This window comes from Myzus persicae, unplaced genomic scaffold (assembly GCF_001856785.1).
Source record: "Myzus persicae strain clone G006 unplaced genomic scaffold, MPER_G0061.0, whole genome shotgun sequence".
NCBI lineage: Eukaryota > Metazoa > Arthropoda > Insecta > Hemiptera > Aphididae > Myzus > Myzus persicae.
In genome coordinates this window covers 10770-33260 of record NW_019104127.1, presented here as the reverse complement: position 1 = coordinate 33260, position 22491 = coordinate 10770, and the positions used below count along the sequence as shown (strand labels likewise).

Below are 22491 nucleotides of genomic sequence, written 5' to 3'. Positions count from 1 at the left end.
AATAGAGTTGCTCATGAGTCATGACATATCCATGTGTCCATGACATTGCCTCTACTGTCAAAAAATGTAATTAAATCAAAAATACCCAACTAATATACTTATTACAAAATGTTAAAAAAAAACATAAATACATTTCTTATTAAAAACCCATTACATTTTTTATGTCTGTTAATTGTTATGATATTATTCTCTAGCTTCTTGAATATTTTTAGATTCTTTGGTTACGGTATTTATGAAAAATTTTGTTTTCAATCATTAATTGTAAAAATTAAAATATTTTAATTATTAAATATTTTTAAGTACAAAATGACAACATTTTGATGATTTTAATGAATTGTGACAACATTTTAACTTTAAATGCTTTTAAAAAATAATTTTTCATTAATATTTCTTAATTGCTATTATAACACCTTATGGGGAACCTTATATTATATTTTTAAGCTTTGTTACCCAGCGAAAAAAAAGTTCTATTGACATTAACTGTAACCTGTGTCTTCGTTCTATTTCAACAACATTATTGATCATTATTCATTGCTTAATTTGTTATAGTCAGACTACCCGCATCAATAGAAGGATATAGGGGAATTCTTACAAGTTTTGAAGGTGTTTTGTATAGGCAACCCTATTTGCAGTACAGTTTACAGTACATAATATGATGTTGAGTTTGGGCAGAAAAAAAATCCACAACCATGCTGACATAAGCACAGATATGCTGAAAAAAGTGGACAACAATTTAAAATTTCGACTATCTGAGTGCATTGACCAGAACGGTGGCCACCTTCGAGATGTCGTTTTTAGAACCAAATAAAATGAAACTTACACAGAAAAAAATAATTAAATCAATATTGCCAATACTTTTTGTGTTATGGTTTTTGGAAATCAGGAAGTAACCACGCCCCACTCTGTATTTATTTATATTTATAAATCCACTTTTCATTAGACATTGAACAGACAGAACAAATAACAATAGACCTCAAACTTAAAATCTCGCTCACAGTCTGAGACAACTGACAAGAAACATGTATATGTTACTACTAGAGTATGTTACACTAGACTACATTCCCGAGTTAATAGTTGTTTCACAGACTATATGAAAATATATTAAATTAATTAGTCTATGAAATGTGGACTGTGGAACAAAATCTAGGATAAATGATAGTGGAAATATTCAAATATGAAACGATTACAAATATGTAACTTAACAAGAATTATTTTTGCACATCATAATATTGTCACGGCTTTTGAATTTCATTCCTTTGAAAAATATGTAAGAAAAATATTGATTTCAACAAGTAGTCAATGATAGCAGGAACTGTATAAATTGTTAGCATTCTTAGAACAAAAAGCTATTGTGTAACAAAATCAAACTTACCACCCAAGACGTGTGGAATTCATTTATTATGGATAGATGATATATTTTAATATTTCTAAAAAGATGAAATTTTAGTTTAATCATTTTAAATTATATTTTTTTCTCATATTATTACAGTGTGTATTCATTATATTTAAATCTTTTGAAACCAATTAATTTCAATGTTTATTAATTTAATTTTGAACAAAATATTTGTCTATAATATTTTTTTGTGCTGATAAATTTACCAGGAAATTTATAAATAAATAAATAACTCGAAATTTAGGTAGAAAATTTATAGATAAATATAACATATAATAGATACAAATCTTACAAATAAACTGTAATTTTTTTATTTACTCTTGTGCACAAAATTATAATCAGGTACTCATTTGACTAAAAACTTCAATTTACTTAAAGATGGTTGATCTAACATTCCTCAATTTCTTGGCTAGAATCTGAAAAAAATATAATTTTTTAGCTTTAAGGTAAAAATGTTTATTTTATTCAAATAAATTAACAGAAGAAACGGGCACTGGAACTGTTCTCAGCCAGTTAGTGTTAACCAGGGCCGTATTTAGGAGGAAGCAATAGGGACATTTGCCCCAGGCGGCCAAATATTGATCTATTTAGGGGGTGGCCAGGCTCCCCGCGGTAACTCGGTGTAGTATTGTATCAATAAATATTTTTTTTTTGGAAAAAAATTGTTCTATGACCCGACCCTTGTGAACTTAACAGTGCAACGATAACGAATAAGTGCTAGCGCCTAGCATAGAATATAATTAATATTATTTTAACAGAAACACGGTCGTAGATAGACAACCATGACTTAACCATAAAAAATTATAGCTAAAAATGTGTTAAGAAAAATTTAAAAAGTGGGTCTATTTTTCGGTTGGGGGAGGGGGCGTAAAATTATGGTTGGCCCAGGCCGCAAAAATTGTAAATACGGCCCTGGTGTTAACTGCTATTTAACTGGACAATTTAAGAACCAGCCTTAAACTAATATACAATATAAATTATAAATACTTAACTAATCCATAGATTACAATATATAATACAGTAAAATTAGTTTAATAGTATAATATGAATCATTATGAATAAAAAGAATAAACTAAAAAAAAAACAATAATGTATTAAATAATTTAAGATTTTTATTCATATTTTTTTTTAGATTTAGTATAGATTAGTATAGTATTCCAGGACAATAACTATAATATTTATAATTTTTATAATATTTCCAAGCAAAATATTTTTTCTTTGTATTTACGCGAGAGTATCCTTTATAACCTATTTTTTCACCACATGACCAATTTTTTTTAATCATCACTAGGATAGGAATTAAGTGTGTGAAGTTAGCAATTTACCCAGCCATTGATAAGGAATTACACATATTAACCATGGCCGATTCTTACGATGAGTACATATTGGTGTCTATCAAGTATCAATAGAGTAAAATTTTTTTTACTTAAATAATAACATAAATTAAGATAAACAATGAAAGGAAGTTTGTAAATATCTAAAAGTCTGTACAAGAAATTGTCGAAAATGTGTTGTTTGGTGATTGTAAGCAATGCAGTATTCTAAAAATACTGATCTAACTAGTACCAGAATTAAAAAATAGTAAATGATTTTAGTTAACAGTTTTTCATTTATTTTAAAATAAAAAAATTATTATCAACGGACAATATTATAATAAAAAAAATTAAGTACTTATTATTTGTAAGATTTTATACTAAATTATTTACTCTTTCAACAAAATCTTCGAATGTTTAAAACTTACTTCATTCTCCTTAACAATGGCTTTGTTTTTCCGCTCTCGATTTATTGTTGATGTGGCTTTGACGAATGATGTAGAAGGTTTTATCCTCGTATAAGTAGGTTTCACTCCATTAGTTATTTTGTTATGTAAGATTTGATTAACCCTGTTAATTTCCCAAAGCTTTTCATTTGAAAAAGATATGTTTTTTTGCTTTTCATTTGTTGTTTTTATGTGAACATTTTTACTGTAGTCTGTTTTCATAAAAACTTTATCAATTTCAATGCATTTACTACTAACAATTTGATTATCTGTTGTATAATCGTCGATGTTTAAACTACTTTTAATTTTAATTGTGTTATTTTTACAAACACAAGATGGATTTACAACCACAGGAGAATTGATAACACTGCAAAAATTGTTATTAGTGTTTTCAAACTGTATACTTGGTTTATTTTTCAATGTATGTTTATTGAAACTAGAAATTGTTTCATCTGTAATATTTGATAGAATCATTTTTGTAGTGCATTTATTCTCAATGCTTTTACTTTGTTTAGTTGAAAATAAAGCCAAGTCTATATTTGAGTACATTGTATCCATGGTGTGTAATTGTATAAAAAAAATTACTTGCAATTTTAATATCTAATAATTCAAACTCAAAAAAATGTAAAATAATTGTATTGTGATGAATGTATTACAATACAATGAACACAAATTACAATTATTACACAACACACAACTAGGTATAAAAAGTTAAATTATCAAACTTGAACAAAATCGTGATCGCTTCACATAAATTAGCATATCATCTTTACTTATATGTAGTTTTATTACACTAAATCACGGCGTTATATCAGTTTTAAGAAATGATGTACCTATAATATGATGGATCCCATAACTACGTTGAATTTAAATAATTGTATAGATTTATATGTAGGTATACGTATACTGACGAAGACAATGTAACTTGTTCGATTGTTGTGAGTTGTATACCAGTAACCATGACAAAAGGCTCGTTGTGGTTGTTGTAACCATAGGAAATCCTTTATCCTTTGACGAATTCTAAAGTGACTGTGACAGTGTGACGGTTGATGATCAATAATCATTTAAGATAGAGATTACTTTAGATTTCGATTTATTTTTAATTGAAACATGTTTGAAATTCGAGTAAAATGGTATAATAACTGTTTCAATATTTTATGGGACTTTTACATTCTGGAAGTTTTGAATTCTGTATTTAAACCATAGACGATTTAAATCATAGACGTATAATATTATATTATACGTCTATGATTGAAACACTCTGTCAATTTATATTCTGGCAGTTTTTCTCTGGAACATCACATGCACCTGCCGTAAGGCCACAACATTGATATAGGTGTAAATGTATAATAGCGTACTGTACCAATAAAGTATTTAATATATTAAATATAGGTAGGTTGTAGCCGTTGTAGGTATTAAATATAATTATATAAAGCCGTGGGCCACAGAATACGTGAAATTTTACTGGTGGTCGGGTCACCAAAATTGATCAGCTGATTGACAAACGATTCTATTCTATGGTGATAACGATTAACACAACAGGCGATAAGGGTATTCATCAGATTCTGTTCTGTCGTTCTGTGATAAGACTGCAATGAATTGATGGGAAATATTATTGAGACAAAGAAAAACAAAAAAACAAAATTGGTTTTAGTAATAACAATTAACAAACATCAATGATTATTCCTTGTCGTCGCACACCGTATTATAACACAGGATAGATTGCTAGTTTAGACAATTGTTACTTGTTTCTGAACGATTAATGAAGCCACGAAGTACATCTTAACTCATCAATACTTGAAAATAAATAGTGCTCATTCAACTATTCAAGTACGAGATCATTTAAAGTTCAACATTTCATCGGGACGAGCGCATGGGCGTGATAAATTTGTTTGTTATGCAATGTCTGTGTCTCTTTGTGTGCTGAGATTCGAACTGACTGAAAACGATACTCGACCAGCCGAAGCGCAGCAGCAAACATTTACCAATTGGGGTAGGTACTTCCAGAGATGTATAACGGGTAGTCTTAGGTGGTTGTATACAATACTGATTACACTGCTCGTCCTAAGCCGCACAGGTTTTATTTAAAATGTTCTATGTGTACATAACTAACATAATTATGTCATTGGGGATGTAAACCCCGGTTGCTTGCTGTCTATATGGAGCATTAGATAAGTAGTATTCTTTTTGTGACGTTGAGGTAATTTGCAACTATTACGCTGCTAGGTTGACCTGTCCTCATTGATGCATGCAATTTTTTAGTTAATAAACTATTGTTAACTCTAGCTAGTGTGTTAATGTTATTTTTAGCTAGTAGTTGTTAACAAATAGTTTACAAGGATTGGATGAATAATGCGCAGATCTCTGAATAATTTAAGCTTAAATGATAATAATTTGTAAAAGTGGATCTAAAGGTTTTAACTGTTTTAAGTGTATTCTGTTATAGATAAACGAAAAATCATGTCTTGCCGAGGACAACGTAAATCCAGAGAACTAACAGTAGAGACATATGGTCGTGTTGACGGTACAGCACCCGTTGAACCATTAATTGAAGAAAACCCCAAAAAATTAGAATTTCTTAAAAAGCCAAATGTCAAAGTATTAAATTCTAAAGGATCAAAAAAAAGAAATAAAAATAAACGAAATCATGGTGAAAACATGTCAAATGCTGCAGAACAGATCAATTTTATTTCAGGAAATCCATTTGTTGAAGTTACCAAAGGTGTCCTACATGTTTATAAAGAAAAGTAAGAACTGAGATATTAATTAATTACCGTGGACTCTCGATAATTCAAAGTAATTGATTGTTTCCTTAAAAATCTCATGGTAAAATTACATGTACACAGTAGATTAAGCCTAGCTTGCATTCAGTGGTGGCATGAGTTATTGCACATACTACCACGTGAACTATCGTTATTAGAAAAATGATTAATTTCTAAAATAAACTATAGTTGGTTATCAATTATCATGCACATAATTTGTAACATAAAAATTGAGTACTAAAAAAGAAATAGTTTTTGCAACTTTTCGTGTTGACAAGTGTGTTTATTAATGATTACCTAAATCATTTACCGAACACATATTTGTTGTTCTCCAGGGGACCATACAAATAATAGCTATAATTATGTAACAAAAGGTCGACTAGGAGAACATGGTCATTTGAAGAACATTTTGAGTGCATGGAACTTATTTTTATCATGACGTGCTGTCACGTCTATCATTGAAATGATAATGCAACTCCATGAATTGGCCATTTACTGCTGTCTGCCACCACTATGTTCTCTCATGTGTTAACTACCATCAATAATATTATATAAAAACCTAATAAAATAATTAATTAGTAATAAATAATTTTAGCTTAGAGCTATAAGTAGTTGAGTACATTATTTTTGGTATGTACTTATAACAAAATTAATTTTTTTACCAACCTGCATAGGTATCTTATAAAATGTACAAAACACTACCTTATGTAAATCTATCAAGCCATCACTGCCTGCACTGTAAATAATACTGTAGTTTTATTCATCGAGTTTGTTATTTTTTTTTACAGCAAATTAACACCAGTTGACAATGCAAGTAATCGTAGTCAAATGATATGTATTTTGTCTGTTCCTTCAAATATGAACTGCCATGACTTACTTACTTTCATAGCTGCCTGCCAAGAGAACATTCATCACATACGGATAATTCGGGATGCTGCGTCTCTTAATCAATATATGACCCTTATTTCATTCAGAACCCAAGTAAGCCTAACATATTTAAGGTCATAAATGACAATTTAAATCATGTTGTTGTAATACCACAGGAAGCAACAATGGATTTCTTTCATTCGTTCAATGGTATGCCTTTCAATTCGTTGGAACCAGATTGCTGTTGTAATTTGGTTTTTGTATCCAAAATTGAAGTGATAAAAGAAGATGCACCGGGATCTAGTGCTCCTCCATCTCAACATACTGAACTTCCTGTGTGTGCTGTTTGTTTAGAGCGTATGGATGAATCTGTGGATGGTATTTTAACTATACTCTGTAATCATTCTTTTCATGGAAATTGTTTGACCAAATGGGGCGACACCAGGTAACAAATTCAATTTCATATTTGCTTTTGAATTTTAAAGTCAAAATCAATTGTATTTTCTCATTTCAGTTGTCCAGTATGTCGATATGTTCAAACGCCCGAAACAATTCCGGACAACCAATGTCAGGAATGTCACTCTTCTGAGTCATTGTGGATATGTTTGATTTGTGGTTATGTTGGATGTGGGCGTTATGTACAAGGCCACGCTTATAAGTAATTATTAGCAATCTCTAAGTAACTGCTAACTGATGTGTTAATAAAAAAATGATTTTAGTCATTATTTAGAAACATCACACTGTTATTCTATGAACTTGGGAAATAATCGTGTATGGGATTATGTTGGTGATAATTTTGTTCATCGTTTGGTCCAAAACAAAGGAGATGGGAAATTAGTAGAAGGAAGATCACCTGGAAAACTCGATGTACATTTTATATACATAATAACAATTAATCAAGACAACATAATCAAAAAATATATATTTCATTAATTTTGTAGGATACAGATCAAAAAATTGAATCCGTACAACTTGAATTTACCTACCTGTTGACCACTCAATTAGAATCGCAAAGGAAATATTTTGAAAGTCAAATGAAACTATTTGAAGAAAATACACTTATTGAAGTAAATAACTATGCATGATTATAATTTTAATTTAAAATCCATCACAATTATTGGTCTAAAATATAAATAATGGAGTTCTAGAATGGCTATTTTAACTCTTTAGAGCCTCTTCATATATTGTTGTCCAGTACATAACAATTTGAAATTCAATTAGCTATTACAAATATTGATTAAAATAAATAATATTTCAATACAGAAGTAATATTATACTATTCTGTGGCCAATTGCACAGCTGCCTTTTTCTACTCAGCTGTTCAGTTCTAATCAATAGGCAGTTGTCTTTATCAAGATTTTTCAGTAAATCAAGTTATACAATATACCTTTTCATATTAGTACCAGAGTACTTTGGTAATAACACAATCATAGTACCTGATTAAAATACTGCCAACCCTAGATAAACTACCCCAGGTGGATCTTAGTGTAAAAATCAATATTTTTTATCAGCACCTAGAGACCAGATGGGGTTTCTAATTTAATCTAAAATATTTTTCTTTATACTATAGTTAACAATACGTTATAGGTAATTAAAATAATCTATAAGTTATAGGGTCATAAGAATAGTAGTCCAAAATAACCAATAAGTACTAAAAACAGAAAAGCTACTTTGTCTTGTATAAGAATAACTGCAATTGGTAGGCTTCATGCTTTCTCGGGAGCATAATTTATTGTTTTAACAATTGCATTGCATTTTAAACATTGCAAACCATTTTTTTTTACCCAGTTGAATGTCAGAAATGGAAGCTTACAAAGAATTTTAGCATAAACAGATTTAATTAAGTTATTTGGACTGGACAAAAATAAAGTTGCTGTTTAAAGGTTTTCTTAAATGAGAGAGTATAGAATAAAAAATTAAAATAATTTCTTATGTATTGTAGCTTACATGTTTAATTCTTAATAGTAAATATCTTATTTTAATTAAATTTGATATTTTATAATTTATTTAGATAAACAATGTAAAAGCTGAGGCTAAAGCTGCACTTGAAGATAATGACAAATTACAGAAAATAGTCAGTAGTTCTTCTAAGGACAGTAACATACTAGAACGAAAAATTGAAGAAAACAAAAAGCTCTTAGAACGTGTTAACACAATCACAAAAGAAAAAAATCTTTTGGAAAAAAAAGTATTTTGATATTTTAATTTAAATAGTGAAAAATGATATAAAAATGTATTCTTTAAATGTAATTTATTTAGCCTAGATAACTATTGACATTATGTTATTGAACATAAATAAAAAAATAAAAAGGTGGGAAAGTGGGTTCCACTCTGCTGTGTGTTAGATGTCGGTTGGCTTAGTACATGACAGTGTAATGGATGTGTTAAATTTAAATTCAAAAATGATTCTGAGCAAAGTCGGTTGGTCAGCCTATAATATTAATTATATATTTCATATTACTATTAATGTATTAACTAAGTAATTAAAAAGATAAAATTAGTTTTAGTCGAAAATGTTACTGTGTATTTAAAATATAATAACGAATAATATACTTTAAAAGTTTCAAGTACAAAATAACTATAGTTGTTATTCTTTTCTTAAATATCTAATTTCGTCAAAATTTGAATTTAAAATATAACTGTTTATTAATTTTTTTGTTACAGTATGAAATACTTGTAAGGTTACACACATTTTACTTCAAATAGATTTTGCCTAAAAATCTAGTTTTTTCTTGTTTTTTTTCCTATGCTTTTGTAAACTTCTAAATATTTCATAATTTTGACCCAACGAAGTACCAACTAAATTCACTTTCCTACTAGAAAAGATATCTAAGAAGAAAATGAAGTATTTTTACTGTCCTTAAAATGTATGACAGACACAAAAAAAAACATAAGCATATCAATACATTAATTGCTCCCTCAGAATTTAAAATATAAAGATGATGATTTAATAATAACTATTATTGTTGTGGTTATTTAGGTTCATAATTTATCAATCAAACTAGACCAAACAAAAACCAAGTTGGACGAAGAATGTCAAATTAACTCAGCATTACAGACAAATCAAAATGAATGGCATATCAAATTTTCAAACTTGGAAAAAGATTTTAGCGATTACAAAACTACTAAAGATCAAGTAAACAGTTTGTGTTTAAAATTTAAATTTCTGTTATATGTTTAAAAATGAAGATATTTGTCATTTTAAAACTATTGTTGAGCTTAAGATGTTAAAAAGTAATTACTAAACATATCTTTTGAATTGTTTATTTTTTAGGAAATTGGTGAATTGAAAGAGCAAGTTCGTGATCTCATGTTTTTCTTAGAAGCTCAAAATACAATTGACAAAAGTGTAGACCGGGAAGACATTGTAAATGGTTCTGTGATAGTGGAGCAACAAAGTTCATCGGGTCAAAACAAGACTCCAAAAAACAAAAAACACAGATAAAAAAATAATCATAATTTTATATTGAATTTATATTATTATATAAAATTATATCAGTGTAATAATTTGGTTTCATTGTTTGAGGGAAATACTTGTTATTCAAATAGAATAATAGACGACTGTTGTAAATTGTAATTGACAATATTCATATCTTCTAAATGTGGTGTTGGTATTGTTTAATATGTAATTTGTACAGATAAAATATTATCATGTTCTTTGTTTTTATTTTTTAATACAGCAGCTAAAATAATACAGCATAACAAGATCATGTGCATGTTGTGTGTTGCAATATAGAACTAAACAGATAACCTCTATAAAATGTATAATTTAATGCATTATACTCAAGTAGGCATATTCAAGTGCATCTATTTTATATGTATTATAATTTGTAATATTATTTTCCATTGCACTAGTAGTGTAAGTGCCACTGCACATGCATAATATTATATCTTTCGGATTACATATGACTGTATTAAAGCAATTTCCTTGCAATTTAAACTTAAAAATTACTCTTTATTGATAAATGATTACAAATAACAATACAATGAATACAATTATTAAAATTATTATTATTATATTAAAAATTATATATTCATTATTGAGTCATTAGTCATTTAAAATATTCATATTCCTCCTATCAATTTGTTTACTTAATCATTTCTAATTTATCCTGCAATTTTAACATAACATAATTTGTGGATTTTAATTAATTTCACTTATTTTCACTGTACTTGTTTTATCGGACTTTTTTACGACCGGCTTTTGTTTGCTGATTTTAATTATTATATTACTTATGCATAAATCGTTTGTCATGTGTTGTGTGTATTGACAGGACGACTGGTTGACACAATTAGGCCGGATATATCAAAAATGAGAGAGTTATCACACATTCACACCTTAGTTGACCATTGTTCACCGTTTTCTTTATAAACATTTTACTAGTACGGGATAGGGCGTATAGGTAACTAACAAGTAAAGACCATGGCCTCTAGTATAATGGTCAAGACAATAATTCCAGCAATGATCAGGCACTAATTTAGGAATATATTATTATTATTATATAAATGATTTATCCAGCGGAGGCGGTTACCCACCTATAAATTATTATTATATATTTATATTTTATATTATAAAAATTAACATGACCACCAACGTGAGTAAAAAGATGAACCTGTATTTTTTATTGTTCATAATTTATGGAGTCTATTGATTAATAATAATTGATTATTAATTTAAAAAAATAATTTCTTTATTTTATATTGTTACGAGTGTATATAGCTTATGTGCATAATATCTATCTTTTACCTATTTATAATATATAGGAATGAACGTGTTTGTACCTATGGCTTATGGACTAGGCCACTAGTCTTATTTTTGGATGGCCACTTTAGGAATTCAGAAAGTTTTTGGGGCCATCAAAATTGGATGTTCATATTGTTTATCAAAGAAATTATAGGTGAAAAATCAAAAGATAACACGACAACTTGATTTAGATCACCATTCAACGAATAATAAAAAATAAAAATTTCTTGTCCGCCTGGCCTGATAAAGTTCGTCCACGGGCCACCACTTTGTGAACCCTGCAGACCTATAGAGTATAGGTTGGCATTGGATGGCTCATACAAGAGTTTCCTTTTGACTAACGAAAGTCAAATACCAATTTTTATGTTAATTTACATACCAATTATTTAGGGACATAGCCACATAGGGTTTCCGTTGATTAAATAGACTTTCATATAATCTATATAGTAGTATCAAGGGCGTCGCCAAGTGGGGCGTTTGATCATCCCCTCCTGAGCACTCCTGTGATCTAATACAACACAGGTGGATTGCCCATTGCCATCTCCGTTAGATCATAGTTCACAAAGTTAGGTACCTACCTACGTAACTTCTGCATCGACGGCGATTTTTCAGTGATCTGACATACCTTCATATTAAAACTGATATAAACCTTATATATAATATTGTTACTGTCTACTGTTTATATAGCACAGCGCCGTATTTTATATTTGTTCATTTTTGCATTGGCAAAGTCGGGTTGTGCAGCTATAGACTGAACTAGTATAGGTACCTACGTCATATAAATTTATAATTTTATCAATGTCTGACAAAGTAACAATAAATACAGCGAATGGATAATATTACATATATAGCCATATAGGTTAGGTGTAGGTAGATATATCAGTCATCAGGTGCTTAATATTGCAGAATTTTGCGTTGATTGCAATAAAAAAATACCATCAGCCAACCTTAATCAGAGCCATTATCTCTATAAATATAGGTTAGATTAGGTTAGGTTACCTATTGGCCTCTGTAAAATGTATGAAGAACATATTCTATGAGATGCAAATGCTCTCTCTTGCACTGCAGTGGTGTATTTACGATTTTGTCTTGTGGGTGAGGGGATAAGTATTTATATTTTATCCTGAGCCCCCCCCCCCAAGTTGCCTTAAAGCAGTGATATCTTAATAACATATTTATAAATACAAAATACATAACATAATTTCCAAGTATAATCCGTTAACCGATATAGGTAGGACTATAGCTTAATCTATATAATAATTGTTTTTGTTAAAACCAAATTACATAGTATACGAGTAGGTATATTATGTGGAATTTGAACATTATTATTACTTTATTTTATTATTTATATACATAGGTAGATCATATAATAGTTGTATTAATATGTATAAAACCAAATCCAACTTTCTGTTTTTTAGACCTTACTCATCGATGACTTCACCTGGTATAATTTTGATCTTCCGACCAGGGCAATGTCCAACTACACTATTCGTCTGTAGTGCAGGTAAGTGGTAGATCGTAGGTAAGTATAAATAGTTTTGAAAATAAATCGTTGATATAAGTATAATCGATAAGGAGCAGGAAGTGCCTTTATTGAAGAGGATGCGTTTAAGAAATATTATGTATTTTATAGTGAGACGACGTCTATCTACGGCATGAGCCTCAAGAGAAGAACCAAATAGACGAATGCGAACACCACGAAACATATCCTGTCGATTACCTTGGCGAGTTTCTGCCTCTCATTCAAATCGGCAGCTTGCGCGATCATCTCTTCGGATTCGCAGAGCATGTGACAATCAGTCGTCGAACCCTGAAATGACAATTACGCATCGTTAATATAATTATTATTTCTCACGTCGTAAATGTTTGGTTTGTCAGGATTCTGGGGGCATCCCAGGTAATCTAAGAAACATCTAAAATTGACGTGGTTGCGTGTCGTTGCTGTTACGTACGTTTATCTCGATCCCCAAGTACACTAAGTAATCGGAATGAAGAAACCAGGTAATCCCGTGCGGTAGTGGTTTGCTCACCGCGGACATGCTTTTTACGGCCATGGATAGCACCGCGGTCGTGGCTATCAGTCCCAAACTGTAAGTGTAGTAAACGACTGAGAAAAAAACCAAAACAATTTCGTTATTAACAAACGTTTTAATGACATTTCGGTATATGTGGTGAAGCGTTAAAAATATATTTCGGGAAAAATACTTATCAGTTATCAGGCATAATAAGAATAAGTAAGTAGGCGTTATAAATAAAATACTAGGAATATACCAAACAAACGGTGTGAAAAGTGCAATAAATATGATAAAATTTGTATGGCAAACTCATTTGAATTGCGATGTAGACATCAACATTTTCAATAAAACCACCTGCATAACAATTTACTATAAAAAGGGGGGTTCTCGTTTGAAAAAAGTTTGTGTCACCATACTACCATAGTCATGGGATTACTTCTTAAATGGAATATCAATCAATGTACTTACCTAAGAATTTTAAAACATAGTCTCCCCTAAGCCCACATAAAATATACTACAGTTAGAATTTGAATAAATGTAAAATTGAAGGAAAATGGGGACAAGCTTGTTTGGTGGATCATATAAAATGTGTATCAATAATAATATTATGAAATTATTTATTACAAATCACATAGGTACCTGTTTGAGTAATTGTATTTATTTTTTAAATTTAACTTATCGCAGTGTGTACGTACCAATCAGAGGAACAGTGGAAGTAACAATCGGTACTTTGGTGTACACGACCATAATGGCCAACGTAACGAACAGTGCGTTGAACAGGTTCACAAACAATTTACTTTGATTGTCGGTGTACGGGAGCCAAAATGTTAGTAAATTAAACGAAATACTGCCTGTGGAAAACACAAAATTAGTATCAACACGGTAAGACAGTTTATCCAAATACGGACTTATAAAATCACGCAAGTACAAGCTATATACATATGATTGGATTTGCAGATAGGTAGGCACTTAAAGTAAACTTCTCGTCACGGTAAATCATGGCATGTTTTCACTTCAATAAGGCACAATCACAGTTGTTACCTTTTTTTAAAAAATAGTTCATGACCCCACAAAATAGTAGTGAATTGCGTAGGTATTCATTATATCGCGTTATTTAGGTAGGCGTAAGGCTGTGTTCAAATTTCAAAATTCGAATTCAAATGAGCTATGTTTTTAGGTAGGTATACTCGTAATATAGTGAAGTATATGTAGAGGGGTTGATATTATGTTGAGTTAGTATGGTCTACTAATTCAGTCTCAATTGGTTTCATATTTATTTACCTACTCTGACCGTGAGCATCAATAATGATTAATGGATAACTGCTCATTCAAAGCTTATTATGAAAATATTATGTATTTCTCATTATTAGTTCATTAATGTGATTATATATTATTAATTTGTGTGTGCAAAAATAATGTATTATACTCTCAACACATATACTAATTATTGTGTCTGAAAAAATAAATATCCAAACATTTTCGCTTTTAAATAATAGTTTAGTTAATATTAATTAAGCAGTAAGCACCTACAGAAACTAGCAGGACGTTATATTATTGAAATAATGTAATTATAATAATAAAATCAATGACCTAGAACATTTATTATCGTGATCAATATATTATTAGTAGTATTACATATTATAGGTATTATATTCAAATACATAGTAGATATGACGTAGGTAGGTTAAAACCTATAGACAAAATTAACTCATTTTTACATACTGGATAGTATTATTTATTTATTGATATTTACATTCTGTTGATCGGTGAGAATAGACTATAATTTTGACAATATGTAGGCGTATAGAACGTTTTTGACACACGAGTATTAGTTTGGAGTATTAGTTAGGGATCTTTAAAAGTATTATGTGGGGTAATAACATAATGAGTATTTTAAATGTTCAATGTTAATAAAATACAATGCATACCTAACTATTGTATACATATAATAATATGGAATAATAGCACTAAAATCAGTAAAACCTTTAACTTTAGAGTATATTTTGACAAGTAATCTTAGGGTGGTGTCTTTAAACACGCGGCTTAAATATTGTCCACTATTAATTACTGATCATATTATATTATTATGTCACATAAAATGTTGGGTAAATGAGCACAAACCAAGTACAACTGTTATCTCTGTGCTTATTTTTAATCTACTATATATATGGTATAATTATGTGAGCACTGTGCATACACATCTACTGAAATCGTGTAAATTGAATCTTGCAATGAGAGATAAATATTGTTTTTACGAATGCGAATGGAAAAAAATAACGATTTAGCTGACTAGCTTACAGAACATTGTGCACGAATGCAGTTTATCTCTCGCAAATCACTGCTTATTTTGATAAGCACTTATTTTACAATAAGTCAAGTTAAAAAACAAAGGTCGTTAGCTGTGTTTTCTATTTATTGGAGATCGAATATTCGAATAGCTCTACAGAATTATAGTACAATATCGTTGCGAGTAGCTAGTAGGCACCCATATTATTATAGTAGGTATAAGGTGTATAGAATATTATGACATTGTGTGCATTTATATAAATATTAAATTGCTCAAGAGCTTACAAGGGGGGTGGTGAATGGATAGGATAAGTCCCCTAGATCGAGTTACTTAGTCCATCTATATAACAAATTTAGGGACGCCCTAAAAATTACACATCAACAATATTTATGGTGGGCTATATAGCTTAACATAATATTTGATCATCTCACTCCTATATGGATCGGTCGTAGTAATAACAAAATATATCCAACCATATCGTCTACTTGAAAACAAGAAACGGGTACTCACATAGCGCTGGGATATAGAGGACTGACTTATAGGGATGGACCTTCCGCCGGATGGTGATATTGTACTCGATGTCGATATACTGTTCGTCGGGACAGCAGTCATAGTATCTGATGTTTCTCTCCTTTGAAACGTTAGTAATGTCCCATTCCGAGTGTGAGCTGGCCATTTCTACCTGGAAAAAATATTGTATGGAACCATGACCTCGGTTAAGAAGCACTAGGTGTCTTTATATTATATTATATTATATATTATTTGGGTAATCTACATCATGCTATAATAATGTGATTATGAGGGCGCCCAGAGAGTTTTGGAGTTCACGTTATTTTCAATTTACTAAAATTATCCTTCCCATCTACTTTGGCTCAACCTGAATATAATACTGTAATGACTAATATAATATTAGGTACCTACCCGGGTATGTATAAATCAAAATTTGTTTATATTTTAATCAATAGATGGTTTATTTATGTACTATATTTGCTTTATATTATTCGAATAATGTTACTAGAGTATAAGACATCGATCTACACCTATGATTTCTGTACCACGTGCATGCAATTAAACATTTCTTGGTGGGGCATTAATTCATTTGTGCTAAAAAAATGAATTTGTTTTGGGTACAGTTTATTTGCACCAAAATAAAAAAGTATGTTTTTTTCAGACAGTGAATTTGCGCCAAATTTACCTCTGTATACATTTTACATTAACGACTTGGTTCAATTCATATATTTTAAAGACACTACAAAAACTAAAAAAAAAATTTAAGTAAGCAAGAATATTAAATTTAAATTCAATTAATTATTTAAAATCGTTAATCAATAATAAAGTTTTTAAAAATAATACTCGTAGGTAATACTTATTTTTCCAAACAACAATTAATAATAAGTACCTATACATTTTTTTTAAAAATCATTAACTATTATAATAATAGTAAATAGTGAACGTTTTTTATAAACTATAATGAATATATTTTTATATTATGTCTTCGACAGCCACACACTTACATATGCTGCAATTATATTTTGTCTTACAATAGTTTTGATTGGCATATTTTATTTGATGATGTGACAAATAACGATATCCGATAACAGAGTACCTACATCGTATAACATAATAAAACTGATATAAGACTGGTTTTCAGTCAGTCTACGCAATAATATACAAAACTTTAAAATTTATAGATTTATGAAAATAACTAATAAATATGAGTTACAAGTGTTACTACGTCGTGTCTTAAAAATATAAAAATTAAACTAAGTTGTTAATGAAAATGTGAACACAGGTAATTCTGAAGCAAACGAAGTGTCAGAAAAACTTCCTTTTTTATTTTGGCTCAAATGACTGTACCTAAAATAAACGAATTTTTTTGGCTCAAATGGGTAATTCCTCCTTGGTGGTCGCTTATTATAGCTGAGCCCTGTCCTCATTCTATTTAGTAGAATTGAGTCCTTTATCATTTGTCCTACATGTGCGTTGTGTAGTGTCGGAAATGCAGTGAATAGCAGTTCAAAGTCTATACCAACGAGAATTAGAAAAATACTGATTTTTAAGATCCGAAAGTGGCTGATGGTGAACTCTCCCAGGTCTACTTCAGTACTACCTGACGAGAACATGTAAACTCTCCCGGGTCTAAGCCAGTACTCCCTGATGAGACCTTATAAATCAAGGGTCCACAATACTTCAGTATTACGCAGTTGGTAAGGTCGAAAAACCTCGTCGAGTCATTAAAGTCGATAGCGTTTTAAATATTTAAATTAAAAATTGGTTGACGGCAGTAAAATATTTAAATATTTGAATTCCAAATACAGGTTAGCGGTAACAATTGATAGTAAATATTTCAAACGAGAATCACAATCTCTGTAGTGAAGCTAATTCATCGTACCTATAGGAATAACATTTAAAACAACTCAGGAGAGTTGTAAGAGAGCATAAAGTTAACCCTGGAGAGTTTATATTTTTCTTTTAGGTAAACATAATATTGACCCGGGAGAGCTGACCACCTCCCATCAAAGAAACCCCTCTCACCACATCACCCCTCGGTCGAGGTCGCATTTTTACAAACGCAATCTGGGCGCCACTGATGTACGTTATACGTAGATAGGTATAGTTAATTGGGTGTCACCGACTTCGTGTCCTTCGTCGATGGTCAGGTTCAGGTCTCTGCCCAAGTACAACCATGACCCGAGCTTCAAGACACCAGTTTGCGTGTCGTGAGGCCAATTCGTTGTGTCCGTCTTGCAGTGTATGATGTACTGAACTGGTTCAACCCAGATCACCCCACCGCTTCTGTTAACTACGCTGTTGACGTGAGTCCGATCGTCTTCCATGTTGGCGTCGACGCTGAAAGTTTGGCAATATCCGTTTTTGTGTATTTGTTATTTTCAAAAAAATTTCTGCTTTGATTGACAGAAGAAATTTTCTAATGTAACCTAACCTACTTGTTGAATGCCATGATGTCTGGGTGCCAGATTTCACGGTGGTCGACTATTATGGAATTCAAGTGTTCGTATTCGCTCGGATTCCAAGTCAATCTATCGTCGATCCAGTTCTACAAAAATTTTAATACATTATTGTTATTTTGTATATACTGATCTCCGGGAAACATTTTTCTATTTTTAACTCTATTGAACAATTTTCATATTATTATTTTTTTTTTTTGGCTAGGCTGATGTATATGCCAATATATTATAAGGCATAAAGTTTATAAATAGTGTAATTACTAGCCACTAGGTATATAAGAGTAGGTAGATTTAAAATTGCACTCATATCATGAAAACAAACAGCGAGTTAAAATAACTAAGTCGAGCAAGTAGAACTAGCAAATAAAATCATAATTGTAGGTAGTATTTAAATATAAAACAACATAATATTATGTGTACCTATCTAGCAAAAAGTTTTAATATTTTCATCATACAGGTTGTTGGTCATTACTCATTACCTGCAGGTTTACAGGTTTTTTATCTCTTGTAAGTCAGAATTATCGATTTGACATAATATGAAGTATATAGGTGTAGGTACAAATGTACAATATCGAAGACTAATTAATTTTTAAATATGACGATAACAACATATTATATTACCACTTACTCAATAGCCATATTCCCGTTAAAATAAGTAGTTTAATCTTATATTGGATAAAATATAATTTAGATATTCTTTAATAGAAAAACACTTACCGCTATGAACCATGTGCTGAGTATCATTTGAGATTTTTCATAATTCTATAAGACATTAAATATACGTGATTACTAATTGAAGGATTAACCACTTAATTTGAAACGAAAAAAAAAATATTTACCAACTCTGCACTTTTTACCAACATTTTCATGCTCACTTCTAAGGAGTTTTTATCTTGGGGGGCGTAAGGTTTCACTATCTTGTCATAGTTTTTGAAAATATTTTTTCTCAGGATATGTTCTACTGTTGAATTGTGATTATATAGCTGGACTTGAAATAACAAATATAATTTTAATATAGGTACCTAATAATATATTTCTGTAAGTACATAATATTATAGAACTAACTTAATGATTTATAACAATCAAATAAAAACTACCATTGCTAAGAATAATATGAACACTTAATACGCAAATACGCTTAATAAATAATTGTTATTTTACATTGATATATTTCTATATTTAAATAATATTTAATAACAATAAAATATGTAACACATTCAAAATACGAATAATAAATTACTTTTTCATATTTGGTCACTTTAAATTGGATCGTTTCTATTTACATTTTTAGAACAATACAATTTTTTTTAGTTTATAGTAGTAGATATAGGTACCTACGTAATCATTTTTTTTAACATAAATAATTTATTATTTAGGTACTTGTGGGGAGTAAAGAGATTATATACAATTTAAACTAATGTAAACATAAATAAATTGTAATCTTATCTTATTTTTGTATTCACAAATAGTAAAAATAAATAACTAGTTTAATTAATTCGCCAATTTGATTTTAAATTCTCAATAAATCTATAAATAATAATATTGAACTATTGCATCAGCCAAACATAATATTATAGTATTAATTTATTCAGGAGGTGTAGTCACTGTTTGCTATTCCAATGAAATGTATATCTGTAAGTTACTGACAGAATCGATTAATATTTTAAACATTTATTCTTTTAAGATTAAGCTGTATAAAATCAGAAATTATAAAACTAATTTTTATAGAAATATAGAAAATTAGAAACTATTTTCAATTACTGATGTTTATCATTAGGTTATTACCTTTATATATATTTTTATTAACATAACCTTATAATATACATTCACACAATAATGAAAATTATAAAGAGTAAATTATTTAAACAGTCAACATTTATTTTCATAATATTTCAATTAGTTACGTTATCATAATTATGCTGAATGCTAAATTAATGTGTTCTAAGATTTGCTATTCTGTTTTGTAGCTATATAGATATACTCGTATACTATCTATTTAAGATTATAAGGATCGTAAAAAAAGTATAATTTTCTGAATTATCTTTTGATTTTAATTGTGTACTATGGACATTGCCTCACCTATGCTAAAAACACCCAAAAAGTATGGAGCTGCATAGCTATAATAAATATGAATAATCCAATAGTAGTTATTGTCTTCAATTGCTGTATAATTTATAACTGAAAGTTACCGACCGAATTGACTTACATTTATAACTCTTATACTTTCAAGTTTAAACTGTATAAAATTGAAAATTGTAATTTGTATAAAATTATAGAAAATTTGACTATTTTTAAGTATTTTAAATCATGGATGTTTACCTTTATATGTTTATTAACATCATTTTAAATAGCCCACACAATAATGTACATTAATAGAGTTAGTTATTTAAATTTTGAACAGTCAAGTGTCAACATTTATTTTTCATAATATTTCTATAGGTTACGTGAAACAATATTGATCTGAATGCTATAATAATGCGTTCAAAGTTTTTCTATACTGTTTTGTAGCTATATCTTTGAATGCCTATACTCGTATATAATCCATTAAAATATTTAAAAAATGTATAATTTGCCAAATTTATTATGTTTTGATTATTTTGATTTTATAATATGGACATTGCCTTACCTGTACTAAAAAACGCCCACAAGGGTGTAGCTTGTGTAGCTATAATAATTATGAATAATCCAATATGACGAGTGCCCAACATTGTTAAGATAATTCAAACACCACGAGCAACAACAATCTACAGGAGTACAGGAGTAAAAAACAACTTGACCGGTTGTGTGAACGTTGTGTGTGTGCGGAATACTGGACAATTTAGTTACGAACGTCCGTGATTATATTCTGTCCACTTGAGTACAGGATATTCAATTAAATGTGATCAGAGTAACTCAGAATGTCGTCCTTGGGAATCATAATATATTTTTTATTTATTTTCACCATTGACTGCATTGTCTTCATTGTCTTCAGATCAGAGATTTCCAACTCGAGACACTTACTTGTAGATATTACTGGATAATTTTGGAAGCGTGTACGATATTAAAAATGCAAACACATCATAAATTGTTTTTCATTGTAATACGATGGATAGAATATATAATTGAGGTCGTGGTATTAAATATTAAGATATTTTAAGCGGGAGTTGTGAATTCGAACCAAAATAATATTGTGTTTTAATAAATGCATCTATTGGTAATTCAGGTAATTGATATTGGTATTACACTTTTTTTGAATTCGACATAAGTTGAATGATTGAAATAAAATAACAAGATCAAGTCTATTTGATTTATTTAAGAGACTTTATTGACTTTTGGAGAATTTTCTCGAAGTAAAAGTATTTAAATTAGTTTTAGCTGTGTTCGTTTATATGATAAAATGTCACATCACTATTATGACTCGAAATTCAAAAGTATAAGTATTTATTAAACAAAAAAAAATTACAAATAAGACAGCTGAAAGATAGTGGAATGATATTTTTTAATTGAAAGAGTTAGAACGAATTTATTTTTGTATGGTAGCTGTACAATGTTGCATAATATTCATGTCTTTACCAGTTAATTTAGACTTCTCATTAAATAGTGGCCTTGCGACGCGCTGTGTTATTTTTTGTTGTTGTTTAGATACTTGATAATCTTTTTAGTGATATTATTTCAATTATACAAGTCATGTCATCTTTTTCGTTGAGTTTTATTTT

At 29.5% G+C, this 22491-nt stretch overlaps 3 protein-coding genes and 1 long non-coding RNA gene across 5 annotated transcripts; 2 read left to right on the top strand and 2 right to left on the bottom strand.

Moving 5' to 3' along the window:
- Positions 1-1707: 1707 nt before the first annotated feature.
- On the bottom strand, positions 1708-3780 carry LOC111039030. Its single transcript, XM_022322308.1, has 2 exons — positions 3135-3780; positions 1708-1809 (listed from the first exon to the last, which is right to left on the bottom strand). The coding sequence occupies exons 1-2, from the start codon at positions 3708-3710 to the stop codon at positions 1762-1764; spliced, it is 624 nt and encodes a 207-aa protein (XP_022178000.1). The 5' UTR covers positions 3711-3780; the 3' UTR covers positions 1708-1761.
- A 937-nt stretch (positions 3781-4717) lies between these two features.
- Positions 4718-10739, top strand: LOC111039025 (BRCA1-associated protein). Its single transcript, XM_022322304.1, has 10 exons — positions 4718-5145; positions 5599-5899; positions 6703-6895; positions 6958-7226; positions 7296-7439; positions 7501-7648; positions 7723-7848; positions 8793-8969; positions 9762-9917; positions 10056-10739. Exons 1-10 carry the CDS (start codon positions 5055-5057, stop codon positions 10224-10226), a joined length of 1776 nt encoding a protein of 591 aa, XP_022177996.1. The 5' UTR covers positions 4718-5054; the 3' UTR covers positions 10227-10739.
- Positions 10740-12409: 1670 nt separating this feature from the next.
- LOC111039027 lies at positions 12410-13331 on the top strand. Its single transcript, XR_002605064.1, has 2 exons — positions 12410-13029; positions 13159-13331. It is a non-coding gene; the product is annotated as an uncharacterized LOC111039027 (long non-coding RNA).
- Positions 13087-21625, bottom strand: LOC111039026 (acetylcholine receptor subunit alpha-like 1). Of its 2 annotated transcripts, none has more exons than XM_022322305.1 (9): positions 21423-21625; positions 19636-19784; positions 19514-19558; positions 18776-18885; positions 18464-18677; positions 16338-16509; positions 14236-14391; positions 13478-13632; positions 13087-13335 (listed from the first exon to the last, which is right to left on the bottom strand). In XM_022322305.1, exons 1-9 carry the CDS (start codon positions 21502-21504, stop codon positions 13174-13176), a joined length of 1245 nt encoding a protein of 414 aa, XP_022177997.1. In that variant the 5' UTR covers positions 21505-21625; the 3' UTR covers positions 13087-13173. The 2 variants fall into 2 exon arrangements, with proteins under 2 accessions (XP_022177997.1, XP_022177998.1); XM_022322306.1 differs by having other exon boundaries at positions 19636-19779; positions 21423-21551.
- Between the last annotated feature and the right edge of the window lie 866 nt (positions 21626-22491).